Genomic DNA, 13,148 nt, shown 5'->3' with positions numbered 1-13,148 from the left:
TGGTGACATGACTATGTCCCTAGTACTAGAAGGGCCACTCTGAACTAAGAAGGACACTGAAGTGCAGACATTTGGGGCTGCAAGGTGCTCATAATGGATTGGAGCCCACTGCCTTCTATGTGCAGAATCTCCCTGCAGCAACAATAACAACAACAACAACAACAACAATAATAATAATAATAGCCCCCTGCCTGCAAAGCTCTGGGCTCAAATATTACAAGTTTGCAAATCTATTAACCAGGGCTGAGCCCATTTGGGCTGAGCCCTGGAATCAGATCTGCTTCCGTAGTGCCGTTGGCTCCTGATCAACAGCTACGGTATAGGAAGTCTGTTTGGCACACACAGCATTTTTAAGCACTTCAGTCAAGACAGTGCCTGGCTTGAGAGGGCTGCATAAATCTCTTGTGACTGCAAATGTTTCTTTTCAAGCCAAGGTTAGGAACATGGAATTTTTTCTTTTTGGTAATTCTGTATAATGTGTGTGTGTGTGGGGGGGGAGCATGGTGGGGGGATTCCTTCAAAGCCTTTTAATTCTTCAGCCTTTCATCCACATGGAAACTCCCCCATTTTCTGTACATGTCACTTCCAATTCCAACCTTCCTTTTTTCCTAGATCTTTTGCACCACAGCTGCTTTGTGCTCACTTGCTTTTCCTCCAAAGGATTCCATCAAAGGGTCTGATGGACCATCCTGTGTGTATCTTAATTTAGCTGAAGACTTGCACTGCAAGGAAATGGACTAAGAGCAGAAATAATTTCTCTGTGCCCATTGCCATCTGTTTTAGAGAAGAGTTGTTTCATTCATTTCTTGGAGATTTCCATAAAGGCACTTTCTCGTAGGGTAAAGCAGAGATTTCTGCTGAGCATGTGTCAGAACAGAGAGCCTGTGCCCTTTCCTGTAGGTATCTTTCTCTCTCTGCCCTCATTTTTAAAGGCTTGAAGTTAAATAATTTATACTTGAGAGCCATTATGGAGCTGAGGTTTTAAAGGCTGAGTTATGCTGCTTTGAAAATCTTCAGCTGATTTGTATTTATTTATCCCTGCTGCTTAATTTTGTGCTGTGTTTATATATTATTATGGTTTGGAGGGATTGTATTTTAGTTCTTATATTGTAAAGCTGCCCAGAGAACTCTGGCTATGGAGCGGCGTATAAATGTCATTAATAAGAAAGAAATAATTGCTTTGAAACTGTTTTAATTGTCATATCCTGCCCAAATGGGTATAGAGACATTTTTGTTGGTTGGGCTGAAACTGGAGTGCTTAACACTAAGTATCCTTTTGAATTATGCTAACTTTATTTAACTTAATGTTTTCAGAAAGGACAGAGGCTTGAAGGAGCTCTTCATTTCATTTCATTTTGTCTTAACATTTCAACCTGTAAAATTGACTTAAGTTCTGTAGTAGCTCCTTGCTAAAGCAGCCTTGGTTTTTAAGGTGCTAAACTAGAATCAGCAGCAGATTTCTTTGCAGGACTGAACTACGCAAGATGTTAAAGATGTGGTTTAATAGCATGTTTTGTTTCATTTTGTTGTCAAGCAACAACCCTGCAAATAACATTAGGCTCCTGTTAGTATTGCTTAGGGCTTTTCATGAGGTCTTTATTATGTACCACATTTTAAGGCCGGTGTTGTTATCCCAGTATTGAAAATTGAGGGTGGGGCAGAAGAAACAGAAAGACTGAAAAAGAAAAAGACTCAAGGCCACCTATTGAGATCATGCCTGGAGGGAGAGTTGTACTGGAAATTTCCTAGTTCAAAATATAAGCAGAACCCATGTAGAGGTGAACTGGTCCCCAGTGTGTTTGGAGATAATCTATTTGCAAAGGGATTTACACACACACACACACACACACACACACACACACACACCCTTTCTGGGAAAAACCCCCTGCTTGGGACTGTTTCTCTTGCAGCTCACTTAAGGGGCTGTTCTTTGTTTGTTTGTTTGTTTGTTTGTTTGTTTGTTTGTTTTGGTCCTCCTGAGGTTGTTTTTGGCCTTTTTATTGTGTGGACTTCCAAGTTCACAGCAGGGATGGGAAGACCTGGAGTACTGTGTCCAGTTCTGGGCACCACAGTTCAAGAAGGACACTGACAAACTGGAACGTGTCCAGAGGAGGGCAACCAAAATGGTCAAAGGCCTGGAAACGATGCCTTATGAGGAATGGCTAAGGGAGCTGGGCATGTTTAGCTTGGAGAAGAGGAGGTTAAGGGGTGATATGATAGCCATGTTCAAATATATAAAAGGATGTCACATAGAGGAGGGAGAAAGGTTGTTTTCTCCTGCTCCAGAGAAGCGGACACGGAGCAATGGATCCAAACTACAAGAAAGAAGATTCCTAAACATTAGGAAGAACTTCCTGACAGTAAGAGCTGTTCGACAGTGGAATTTGCTGCCAAGGAGTGTGGTGGAGTCTCCTACTTTGGAGGTCTTTAAGCAGAGGCTTGACAACCATATGTCAGGAGTGCTCTGATGGTGTTTCCTGCTTGGCAGGGGGTTGGACTCGATGGCCCTTGTGGTCTATTCCAACTCTATGATTCTATGATTCTATGACTTTAGGCTTGCAGGGTGAAAACATCAGAAGAGCCCTGCTGAGTCAGGCCAATGGCCCATTAGTTCAGCATCCAGTGGCCAACCAGATGCCTGTGGGGAAACCCCAAGCAGGACCTGGGCACAAGAGCGCTCTATCCTCCTATGGCTTCCATCAACTGGTATTCAGGAGCACTATTGCCTCCATGCCTCGTCTTTGTCTTTTACTAGAACCCTGAGATCCACCAAATAGAGGCAGGGGGAAATTAAAGAATTCTGATGCCTTGCATTGCTCCCCAAACCCCTGATGAAATAATGAGATGCACATATGTTAGGTATCGCTAGAGAAGCTAGCTCCAGCGGCATGATGCTGCAACCAAGAAGGCCCTGCTTCATTCCGGGTAGGCTTGTCTAAACAAGAACGTTTTTAGCAGGTGCCAGAGTGAACTTCCCATGGCAGTGGAATTAGGAGCAGAATGCGTCACTCTGAGTCATGGCAGAAAGGGGGAAAGTTGTTTTATGAGATAAGAAGAGAAAAAGAACCCTCTTGCACCAGACCAAAGACTTACGGGAAGCCACAGGCAGGAGATGAGCACAGTAGCCTTTTCCCACTCGTGATCCTCAGCAACTCCTATTTAGAGGCAGAATAGCCAACATGACAAGTAGCCTATTTTAACCTTATCCTCCACGACCCAGATAATTGGTAATTGACCATTGACCCAGGCTGTTTACTCAAGGCTGTTTCACATTCTGCTATACTGAATGTGAACGGCTTGAAAACTTTTTCTTTTTTAAATCTGAGGGAAAATATAAAGTGAAAGATAGACTTTCCAATTTCATTTATGTTACGGAGAACTGTTCTTAATTGGATCTGTTTTGGCAGTGGGGGTGGAGATAAAAGAGAGGAAAGCTGGTTTGCAGGAAAGAACTGGGGAATAAACAACAGGTAATCACGGAGGGAAAAATCCATAGGAAGTGGGGATGTTATGGATGCATCTTGCTTGTTGAGAGAGGCCCCCTGTCCCTGATCGTGCATTGGATATGCATCATAACAGCATCATACCCTAGGAATGTTGATGAGAACTACACCATATGGAACAGAGAAGGTCTACCCCCTGCTTTGCTTGCCTTCTCTCAGAGTGCCATTTTTGGATGAGGACTCCGTCAATATGCTCATTTGCTCTTACCCCTCCTTTTGTCTTGTGGGATTCCACAGCTGCTGCATTCACTGTTGGGAGGACACTGCCAGATTAACATCTAGATGAATCGACTGCACTGTGCCACATCATCAGGCCTCATGGCTATTGATTCTCCATTGCAATGCTGATGGGTAAAAACATCATTGTTAGCCACCTAGAGCTGACCTCCACATGGATATGTTAGCCAGATGTCACATTCCAAAAGGTTACGATTATTTCAGTTGCAGTTATTTCAACCTTGAGCCTTTGGCTTCTGGGAAGCCTGAGAGTTACCCTGTCAGGGACTGGTTGGATGCAGAGGAATGGTGGGAGGGACCAGTTGGGGACTTTCAGTCTCGGCAACTGATCCATGAGGAATCTCTACTAGGGATGAATTGCTGTGCTCATTAGGCCGGACACTCTGCCAAGTCTGTGCAGATTGTGTTCTTGCTAATAAAGAGTTAACTCCAACTTGAACGGTGTGATTTACTGCCGGCTCACTCCTGACACACCCTAATGGAATGAAGGGCCTAAGAGCTGGATTCAGTTCCTGCTTCTGCCACTGAAAAGTAAACTCTCCTCTGCTGCAAAGACATAGGGGAGAAAAAAATAATCAGCTGGAAATTATCGTGGAGTAATAACTCAAATTCTTTGGAACTAGTACGAAACAGTACGCTGAGGATAGAGAGGGGAGTTGGCAGCTTTCCACGCAAACAGAAAAGTTCTGTTGGCTGTGAATTCCTTGCTCTCCTCCTAATCCTAGAAATAAACATTTAAGACACAGCAATGAAGCAGTTATTTATTGGATTAATCAATCCCTACACAGAGAGGGATTCTTTGTTTGTTTGAGACGCAGAAACGTGGATATAGTCTGACTTCCAGAGCTGGCAGATTGCCATATGAGTCAAAGGAGATGCACTACTTTGTTGTCTTCTTTGGTGTCTGCTGCAGTCACAAAATACGCACAATGAAAACTACTTAAGCTACACCACCGGTTGGATCTCTCAAGAGCATTAACACTTTGTGCCCATGGGATTCAGGGCTCAATTAGCAGCTGTGTTTAGCTTGCGGGGCTTTGGGTAAAGAAAATGAATGTCTTTCTGAGAAATTTTTCTTATAATCCTAAGATTAGCGAGTTCTGGCCCAACTGCACTAACCGCTGCTTAGCTTCCAGGCTCAACCTTTTAAGCTCTATATGGCTCAGAACCCCAGTCCCTAAAGGACTGCCTCTTCCCATATGTACCTGCCTGGAGACCACAATTCCAAAATCAGTGGGGAGGGTAGGTAGTGACCCAAGAATGGGCCTTCCTGTCATTTGGAACACTCTCCCCCAGGAGGCACACCTGGCTCTGACTTTACTATCATTTCAGCACCGGATTAAAAAGTTTTCATTCTCTTGGGCATGTGGGCAGCTTTAACAATATGATTCTTACACTTATTCAATCAAGCTATAGTGTGTGCGTTTTTACAATTGTTGCATTGTGCATTGTTTTTAATATGTTTGCATTGGGTGGGGTTCCCGGAATGGGTCCCAGCAGCAGCAGCCCTATGTAAGGTTTTCTATGTGAAATGGGGCTTTCTCCCCTTCTGTGCCCCTTGCACCCCCAGCATTGGCTTGGGAGAACCCCCAGAACTGGAGGGGGAGAGGTGAAGTTGAATTGCAATTTTGGTGCTCTTTCCAAGACTGCAAAGAAAGGATTGCAAGTGGAGATAAAAAGACTGCTCAAGCAGCAGGGCATATTGAAAGGAATGCAATAAGACACTGCGTACTAAAATAGTTATTCTGTGTGAAAAGTATAGGAGTTGGAATGGCAGCAGATAACTGTGAAATAAAGGAGCACCAAAAATAGATGGGAACGCAGTATCCTTCAGTATGAGAGTCAAGAGTGTAAAAGCCAAAAAAAGCTTCTTTTGGTATGTGTCTGAAATTGTAGTTGCAGGAAGTAGGGCTACAGAAATGTTTATTGATGGTTACATGGACTGAACTGGACATTTCTGCAACATGGTTAAAGCACTGCTACCAAAAGCTGATGATGTGAGGCTGCAGTCACAGAATTTATTCCAGGCATCTTAGAATGCAACCTGAGGTGCAGTTCCTAAAATCAGCCTCATCAACAAGTGCAATGCAAATCCTAGCAGTCCCCTTCAGAAAGAAAAGAGAGGGGGGAATTTTCCATTCAATTCTCTGCTTGTGTGGTACCCACATTCTTGGGTGGCAGAGAGAGATATAAAACATATGTCTTGGGATAATGAACAAAAAACTGTTCAGCTTCCAGACATAAATGTTTCAGAAACAAAAGCTGAAAATTAAAATGCAAAAAGGCCTCATGCACTTTAAAAAAGAAAGAAAAGAAAACATGGTTGATGAACCATGTGATTTAATATTAGAAATGTGTGCTAGAATAAAAGTTCAGATTTCGTTCAAAAAGCTGATAACACGGGACTGCCTGTGTGTATCTTTGAAGATGGTATTTCACAATTGGGGATTTACTACTGAAACAGTCCTCCTTTCTGCTGTGTACCTGCAGAGCCCATCTCAACAGGCTCATGCTATATGAAACAGGGCTTCTCCCAAACTTAGCACATGCAAAAAGCTACAATATTGAATAAAAAATAACTATAACTGCTGATCCCTGCATGTTTTGCAATAAGGGAACTGAAGTGCAGGTTTGACTTTCCCTTGCCCAGAAGCAGTATTTTTGTTTGCTAGTCCTAGTCCACTTAGCCATGCAAGAGAGGTTTCATAGCACATCCTAAAATATGCCCCAGAATCCTCTGCGGAGCACAAGAATTTCATGGTCTGCATGGCCTCTGCAGGCAGTAACACAGTCTTTTCAGGCAGTAGCTGCTGGAGGGAAGTCAGTGCTGAGTGATGGTGCTGTAGGACAGAGCTGGGTGTCCCAGATAGTCTGCTCTGTGCCCTCTAAGCTAGCCTTCTTGCTGCCCCATCACCACTGATGTTGAAGTCCAATTTGTTTCTGTTTGTGGAAAGTAAGGGCAGAATCTGGTTCTTTGCTTCAGGGAGCAAAATGTCTTGGACCAGTCCTGTCTCTCGGAAGCCAAGGTTGTGTACCTGTTTACTCTGTGTTCAGTGTGCTCTCACTGCTGGTTTGGGAAGTGGTGTACACACGACGTTAGCCATGATCCATATCCATTCTGTATCTGTTCTGCCATTTCTTATGGAATAGTATATTTTGATGTGTTTTTGCGCAAACCACCTTTGATCTGAATTGAGAGAAAGAATGGCCAGCTGTATTTTGAGCTGCTAATGTATGTGTGGGCCCAGGCCAGGTCTGTATGAAAAAAGGGTTTCCCTTGTGTTAGAGTGACAGATCTATGGAGCAGAAATGAGAGCCATCTGAATAGAAGCCAATATCTGTCCTCTTGGTTCTGAGTTTTTAGTTTTGCTTTTGATGCCTCTGGAAGGATTCCTAAAGCACAGCTTAAGCATGTCTTGTTTGTTTATTTGTAAAGAGACCTCATATCAGAAGCATCAGCTGCCTCCACTTCTGAGGATCCTTGTTTACTCTTCTCCTTTCAGAATGATGCTGGAGGACAGCGAGTGCTAGTCCATAAGTGGAGCACCTTCAACAAGGCCCGGCTGGTGTGCTCTGTCCCAGGACCAGATGGCATTGACACATACTTTGATGAACTGGGTAAGAGAAACGAGCTCAGGATTGGTTGCTTTTCATAGGATTAGCTCCTCAGTTTGTCAGCTGGAAGCCAAGCCTTGAAAAGTGGGGTTTAATTTGGCAATATGAGGAGAATGGGGGAGGGGTCCGTCTCAGTGAACAGTCAGGGGGCACCTCATGGCTACAGCCATGCTCAAGCTAAGGAAATATGAAAGTGAGCAATGCTTTGGATGGGAGACGACCAGAAGCCCCATCTCCCAAGACATGGGCCACGTTGTCTGGAGCTAATGAGAGTTGGAGTCTAACAACGTCTGGAGAGCCACAGGTTCCCCACCCTATGAATAGGCGATGAAGGTAACATACTTTTGCGTTAGGAAATCACTAAGATCAGGACTGGCCCAAGACGTTTTGTTGCCTGAGGCAGGGCAGCAAATGGCACCCTCCCCAACCTAGTCAAGGTGGACAATTCCTAAAGCTTGCCAGGATTGCCAAAATATTCCACAAGCACTATTCCTTCTCTCTAGCACTAACAATATAACAACAAAATGAACAGTAAACACTTTGCTGCCTCTTTGTAATGCCCCAAATCTGCTGCCTGAGCTGCCTGCCTCATTCTGCCTAGTGGTAGGGCCGGCCCTATCAATTGTATGTTGGGGACTACAAGTGTGTTACAGCCAAATCACACATATACACACCAATCTTTTCAGCAGTCTCTTTGGTACCAGCATCCATCAGCCCCCAGCTACTTGCATACCTTAAGCAATCCAATTGACTAAAACAGGATTTTAGTTTCTTGGAATGTGTATGTTGGTAAGCCGGTGAACAAAGTTAGGTGCATGAGAGAGCCCTTTAAATGCTGTGAATCAAACATCTCTTAAACAGAGGATGTCTTTCTCCTGAGGACCAAAGATGGGAAGAGCCCTGAAATCTATGCACTCTTTAGCACCATCAGGTGAGATTATTTTGCTTCTGTTGTTTGTTTGTTTTTTGCTTCTGAGGGGAACCTTGAGATGTCTAGCACTATATACCTTGACCGAACAACTCTCATCCATACAAATCTTCTCTGAGGGCCTCTCCAGATTGGTGTTATTTCTGTGAGCCTATTCTCCAGTATGTCGTTGATGCAATAATAGTGCATTAGTAGTGGATTTATGATGGACTGTGTACATATCATTCCTCTTTGTTAGTTGTTCTCTGATGCTTTGCCAGTGTTCTTTGCATTATTGCCATCTGGAGGGGCACTCTGGTACTATTGGGGGGCAAAAAAAGAAAATGCCAAAACTTTTGTGGTATGAAAAGTTACAGGATTTTACCAGGAAGTTACGGGACATGCACTGATCAGAAATGAAGCAGGTGCACACAGTGTTGAAACCTGGATTGCGTATAACTGCCCCTATATCATCAGTAGCACAAATTGTCTTGTGTTTCTCTAGTGAAGGACTACCGTATTTTTCGCTCTATAAGACGCACCAGACCATAAGACGCACCTAGTTTTTGAAGGAGGAAAACAAGAAAAAAAAATATTCTGAATCTCAGAAGCCAGAACAACAAGAGGGATAGCAGCTGCAGCTGTTCTAGCTTCTGGGATAGCTGCGCAGCCTGCATTCACTCCATAAGACGCACACACATTTCCCCTTACTTTTTAGGAGGGAAAAAGTGAGTCTTATAGAGCAAAAAATATGGTAGTTATAGCTTGCCAGTTTTTCAGTACGTAAACTGTTAATTTGAAGAATGGAGGCCATGCTCTCTGATATGGAATTCCTAATATCTGATTATATATAATCCTCTTGGATGATTTTGAAGCATTTACAACTGGAAATGTAAGGCTGTATTTTACCTCACTCCCTAATATACCTAAGCATTGAATACACACAATACTAAATATTAAGACAGAGTTTGGAAAAAATGTTCTTTCCCCAAATAGGTTCTTACTATGGCTAAACGTCTCTCATTGCAGCAATGTCTTCCAAGGCTTTGCCATCTGCGTATATCGTATGGCAGACATCTGGGAGGTTTTTAATGGACCATTTGCTCATAAAGATGGCCCAGACCATCAGTGGGCAGCTTATGAGGGCAAGGTGCCTTACCCGAGGCCAGGAGTTGTAAGTAATTCATACCTGAACTATGAAAACAATCTTAAACACTTGTTTAGAAAAAGAACTTCCTAATCATAGTTTTTTTACTTAATAACTAATGCTGATTTCGGATATTATCTGACAGTGCCTTTAAGACCCTGGTTGTATATCTGAAATTTGTGTCTAGCAGTATTTTATGGGGTAGGAGATGTTAGGGTGAACTGGCAACTCCATACAAAGCAAACAAGTGGTCTTTCAGGAAAAGTCCCCTGTTGACATGCGTGGAATATGGCATTTGGTTGGGTTTTTTAAAAAAACAAAAACTATCAACTTCTTTTTGTGGAACGGTGTTAAGGCATTAATCCAAGTTGCAAGTTGCAAGTGAGTGACATTCTGATTGGGAAGCAGACATTTCTGAGGGGTAGGACAAATACTTTGTCGCAAGTGACTGAAGTGTCCTCTGCAGCAGAGAGACATCACAGAAGATAAGCACATAGTCCAGGTAGAGCAAGTTCCGAGAGCAGCCAAGGGCCAGTATCCCAGTGGTTAGAGCACATGCTTTGTGTGCAGAAGGTCCCACATTCAATCCCTGGCATCTCCAGTAGTGCTGGGAAATCCCCCTCTCTGAAACCCTGGAGATCTTCTGCCAGTCAGTGTAGCATTTCTTCCGCTTTATGCAGTCGGAACCATTGTGTCTCGTGTTAGATATATTTCTAGTACTGAAGACAGAAGCAAACAGTGGACTCTTCCTAACGAGGTCAACTGAGACGTGTGCTGATTTATAAATGAATTTCCCAGGGGCTTCTGTCTGGTACTGGATGCTGAACTAAATGAACTTTTAGGGATGGCATTCACTTAAGCAGTCAAAAACTCTCTAGAGAACCTTTCTCAGCCTGAGGGCCGTATTTCCTTCTTGGCAACCTTCTGAGGGCCACATGCCAGTGGTGAGTGGGACAAGAGTCAAACGTGGACAGAGCAGTGAGTGACCTTTATTCAGTAAGCTAGTTCCTACAACCCCCCCACCCCAACTTCCATCCAGGCAAGCTAGAGTCATTTTCCGAGTTCAAAGACACAGTCCAGCCAGGCAAAAACACTCGAGGCAAGTGAAAGGTGTGGCTGGAGAGGAAGTGTGGCCTGGGCCAAGGGCCAGATAGAGGGGTATGTCCTGTGGTTCCCCACCCCTGCCCTAGTCAGAATCATTCCTATAAGTCAAGAATCAAAGGAGACTTTTCATTGTGATCCTGCTCAGAGGTGGATAAGCAGCAGGAACAGAGCCCCATTTGGCTGAAATGCTGTTCTTTTCCCTCCGTTCCAGTGCCCCAGCAAAACCACCAATCAGCCAAGCCGGCAGTACTCCTCCACCAAGGACTACCCTGACGAGGTCCTGCACTTTGCCCGTGCCCACCCACTGATGAGCAGATCCGTGTACCCTCTGCATCGCTGGCCTGTGCTGGTGAAAACCAACCTGCAGCACCGCCTGCGGCAGATAGTGGTGGACCGTGTGGAAGCTGAGGATGGGCAGTATGATGTCATGTTCATTGGCACAGGTGCAATTGCGTGGAGCGTTAGGGCTTGGTGATGGGCATCTGTCAATGTGGAAGTGAATATTAGAGGCAATCTCTTGGAATTTTGCATGCTCTGAGGCTGAGCTTGGGTATGGAAAACCAGGTTTGGGGCCAACTAAGTATTTGTGATCCCTGGATCAAATTAAACCTTTTTGTATATGAGCTAAAACCCCGGAGGCCTCAGCAAAGTTTCCTGCTGTCTTACAGAATGACTCTTGAAGCTTGCCAGCTTCTCTCTTTCCTCAGTTCCCACCCACATTTACTCTTTGTAGGTGATTGCTGTTTTGGAACTTGCGTTTATCATTTATCCATTATTGTTCTGTCCTAGGCCGCTGTATCAATAAGCATTCTTTCTGTATCCATGTTGTGATACACTCCATTCTTAGGCGAGATAAAGTACCTAGTTGACTAGATGCAAGAAGTTGAAAAGTTCCTTGAAAGACCAAGGCAAAATAAGAGGGCAAAATACTTTTGAAGGAGCTCTCCTCTTTCATCTTGTCCCAGTGAGCCAATGAAGCTACCCCTCTATCAGCTGAGAAACAATTTCCCTTAAACTAGCATAGGCTTCCCACAAAATAGCTCATAAGCAAAATGGATTCGAGGACAGGAGAAGTGAAGAAGACATCCATGATCACACATGCAGTCAGTGGTGTAAACTGGAGTCAAATCCCAGCTCTCTCTCGACTTCCAATAGCAGCTTCCTTTGTGTCTTTTATAAGTGCTTTCTGTGGGAATAACATGGTCCCCAAGGGCAAGCTGTCTTTCTTTGCAAGTTTCTGTCCATCGTAGAGATCAGTGGTCAAAGAGGAGCAGGCTTTTGCCTCTGACAGAATGCCTGGTGGCCACAGAGGTAGTTGCCTTTGTTTCACGGTTCTCCCTTTCCTGCTTCCTAGATGCTGGCTCTGTACTGAAGGTTATAGCCCTTCAGAGAGGCAACTTTGCAGCAGCTGAAGAAGTCATTTTGGAGGAGCTTCAAGTATTTAAGGTGAGGTTTTTTTTAAAAAAAAGGGTAACGTGTACAACCTGATCCTGGAACAGATATGCTAATCATGACTGTATTACACAGACATGTAATTAGCTAAGTATTCTTCTTTGTTCACGTGTAGATTGGATGTATCCAGGGCTTTTTTTTGTGGGAACTCACAGAAACTCAGTTTCAGCACCTCTCAGGTGGGCCCCATTGTCATTCTAAGAGAACAAGGGAGGTGTTCATGGTGAGTTCTGGCACCTCTTTTGCTAAAAAAATAGCACTGGATATACCTCTCTTGCACATTCTTGCAGCATGGATGCATATTTGTGTACTAGCAGATATTACTTGTCTAATTCTGTGCTCATGTCACAGAAGTATATTTGTTATAACCCAGTTTCCACACATACTGTCCTTTTTATCTTATGCCATATGTCATACATAGGACATGGCATTTCAACATTACTAAAGCTCTAATCCTGAACAATTTCTTTGTCTCTCTGTTTGTGCGTGTCCATGTGCCTTTGTTTTTGTGTGAGAATAGTGGGGAGCTGAATGACCCTATATCTCTGTAGGAAATGCAGGACAGAAATGTGCAGTTGTGGGGGATTGGGGCAGGGATCAGTTCTGCGCCATGTTTTACCTGAGAAGCCATTTATTTTTCTCCCTTCAGGCACCAGTCCCTATTACTGAGATGGAAATATCTGTCAAGCGAGTGAGTAATGAATTACTTCTTTAAAGTACAGGTATGGTGGTGGAGAAGCCACTGTGCAGGAATGCTTTAGAAATGCCAGCCAAGCCATTGGCTACTGCAGGCTCTGGTGGTGGCAATCCAGCACTGTTACCAAAATAAAACCCTATCTATTAAAGACCAAAGACCCCTGCAGCAGCTTTATAATAAAGGTTTGTTTGTTTTAATCCCAGGAGATCCAATCACAGATCCCCCATCTGATGTCTGTTTTGACCCTCAATTCACACCTAGGTGCAAGGTTCATTCACAGCCATACATTATGTGTGTAGGAGGCACCATGTGTTGGCAGGTGAGGTGGGTGGGACACTTCTGGAGATGCTCGTAGGGTTCTCATTAACAAGGCTGAACAGAAATAAGCATGTTTCACTACAAAGTTGGACCTCGGTTTTAGACTCTGCTATACCAGGACAGCAACCCAAGGGTCAATGCAAAATAATTCCGCTCTGTTAAACACTT

At 43.9% G+C, this 13,148-nt stretch overlaps 1 protein-coding gene across 1 annotated transcript in view; it reads left to right on the top strand.

Moving 5' to 3' along the window:
- The window catches only part of SEMA3G (semaphorin 3G), an 87,332-nt gene that overhangs the window by 66,167 nt on the left and 8,017 nt on the right, over positions 1 to 13,148 (top strand). The window contains exons 8-14 of the mRNA XM_081183887.1: positions 324 to 434; positions 7,244 to 7,358; positions 8,217 to 8,286; positions 9,292 to 9,436; positions 10,725 to 10,956; positions 11,868 to 11,959; positions 12,615 to 12,656. Of these exons, the coding sequence (XP_081040013.1) occupies positions 324 to 434; positions 7,244 to 7,358; positions 8,217 to 8,286; positions 9,292 to 9,436; positions 10,725 to 10,956; positions 11,868 to 11,959; positions 12,615 to 12,656 (807 nt within the window). The remainder of the gene's footprint in view (positions 1 to 323; positions 435 to 7,243; positions 7,359 to 8,216; positions 8,287 to 9,291; positions 9,437 to 10,724; positions 10,957 to 11,867; positions 11,960 to 12,614; positions 12,657 to 13,148) is intronic.

This window comes from Podarcis bocagei (genome assembly GCF_964188305.1).
Source record: "Podarcis bocagei genome assembly, chromosome: 2".
NCBI classification, from domain to species: domain Eukaryota; kingdom Metazoa; phylum Chordata; class Lepidosauria; order Squamata; family Lacertidae; genus Podarcis; species Podarcis bocagei.
The sequence above is the reverse complement of the archived record's forward strand: the minus strand, read 5'-3'. Positions and strand labels throughout refer to the sequence as shown.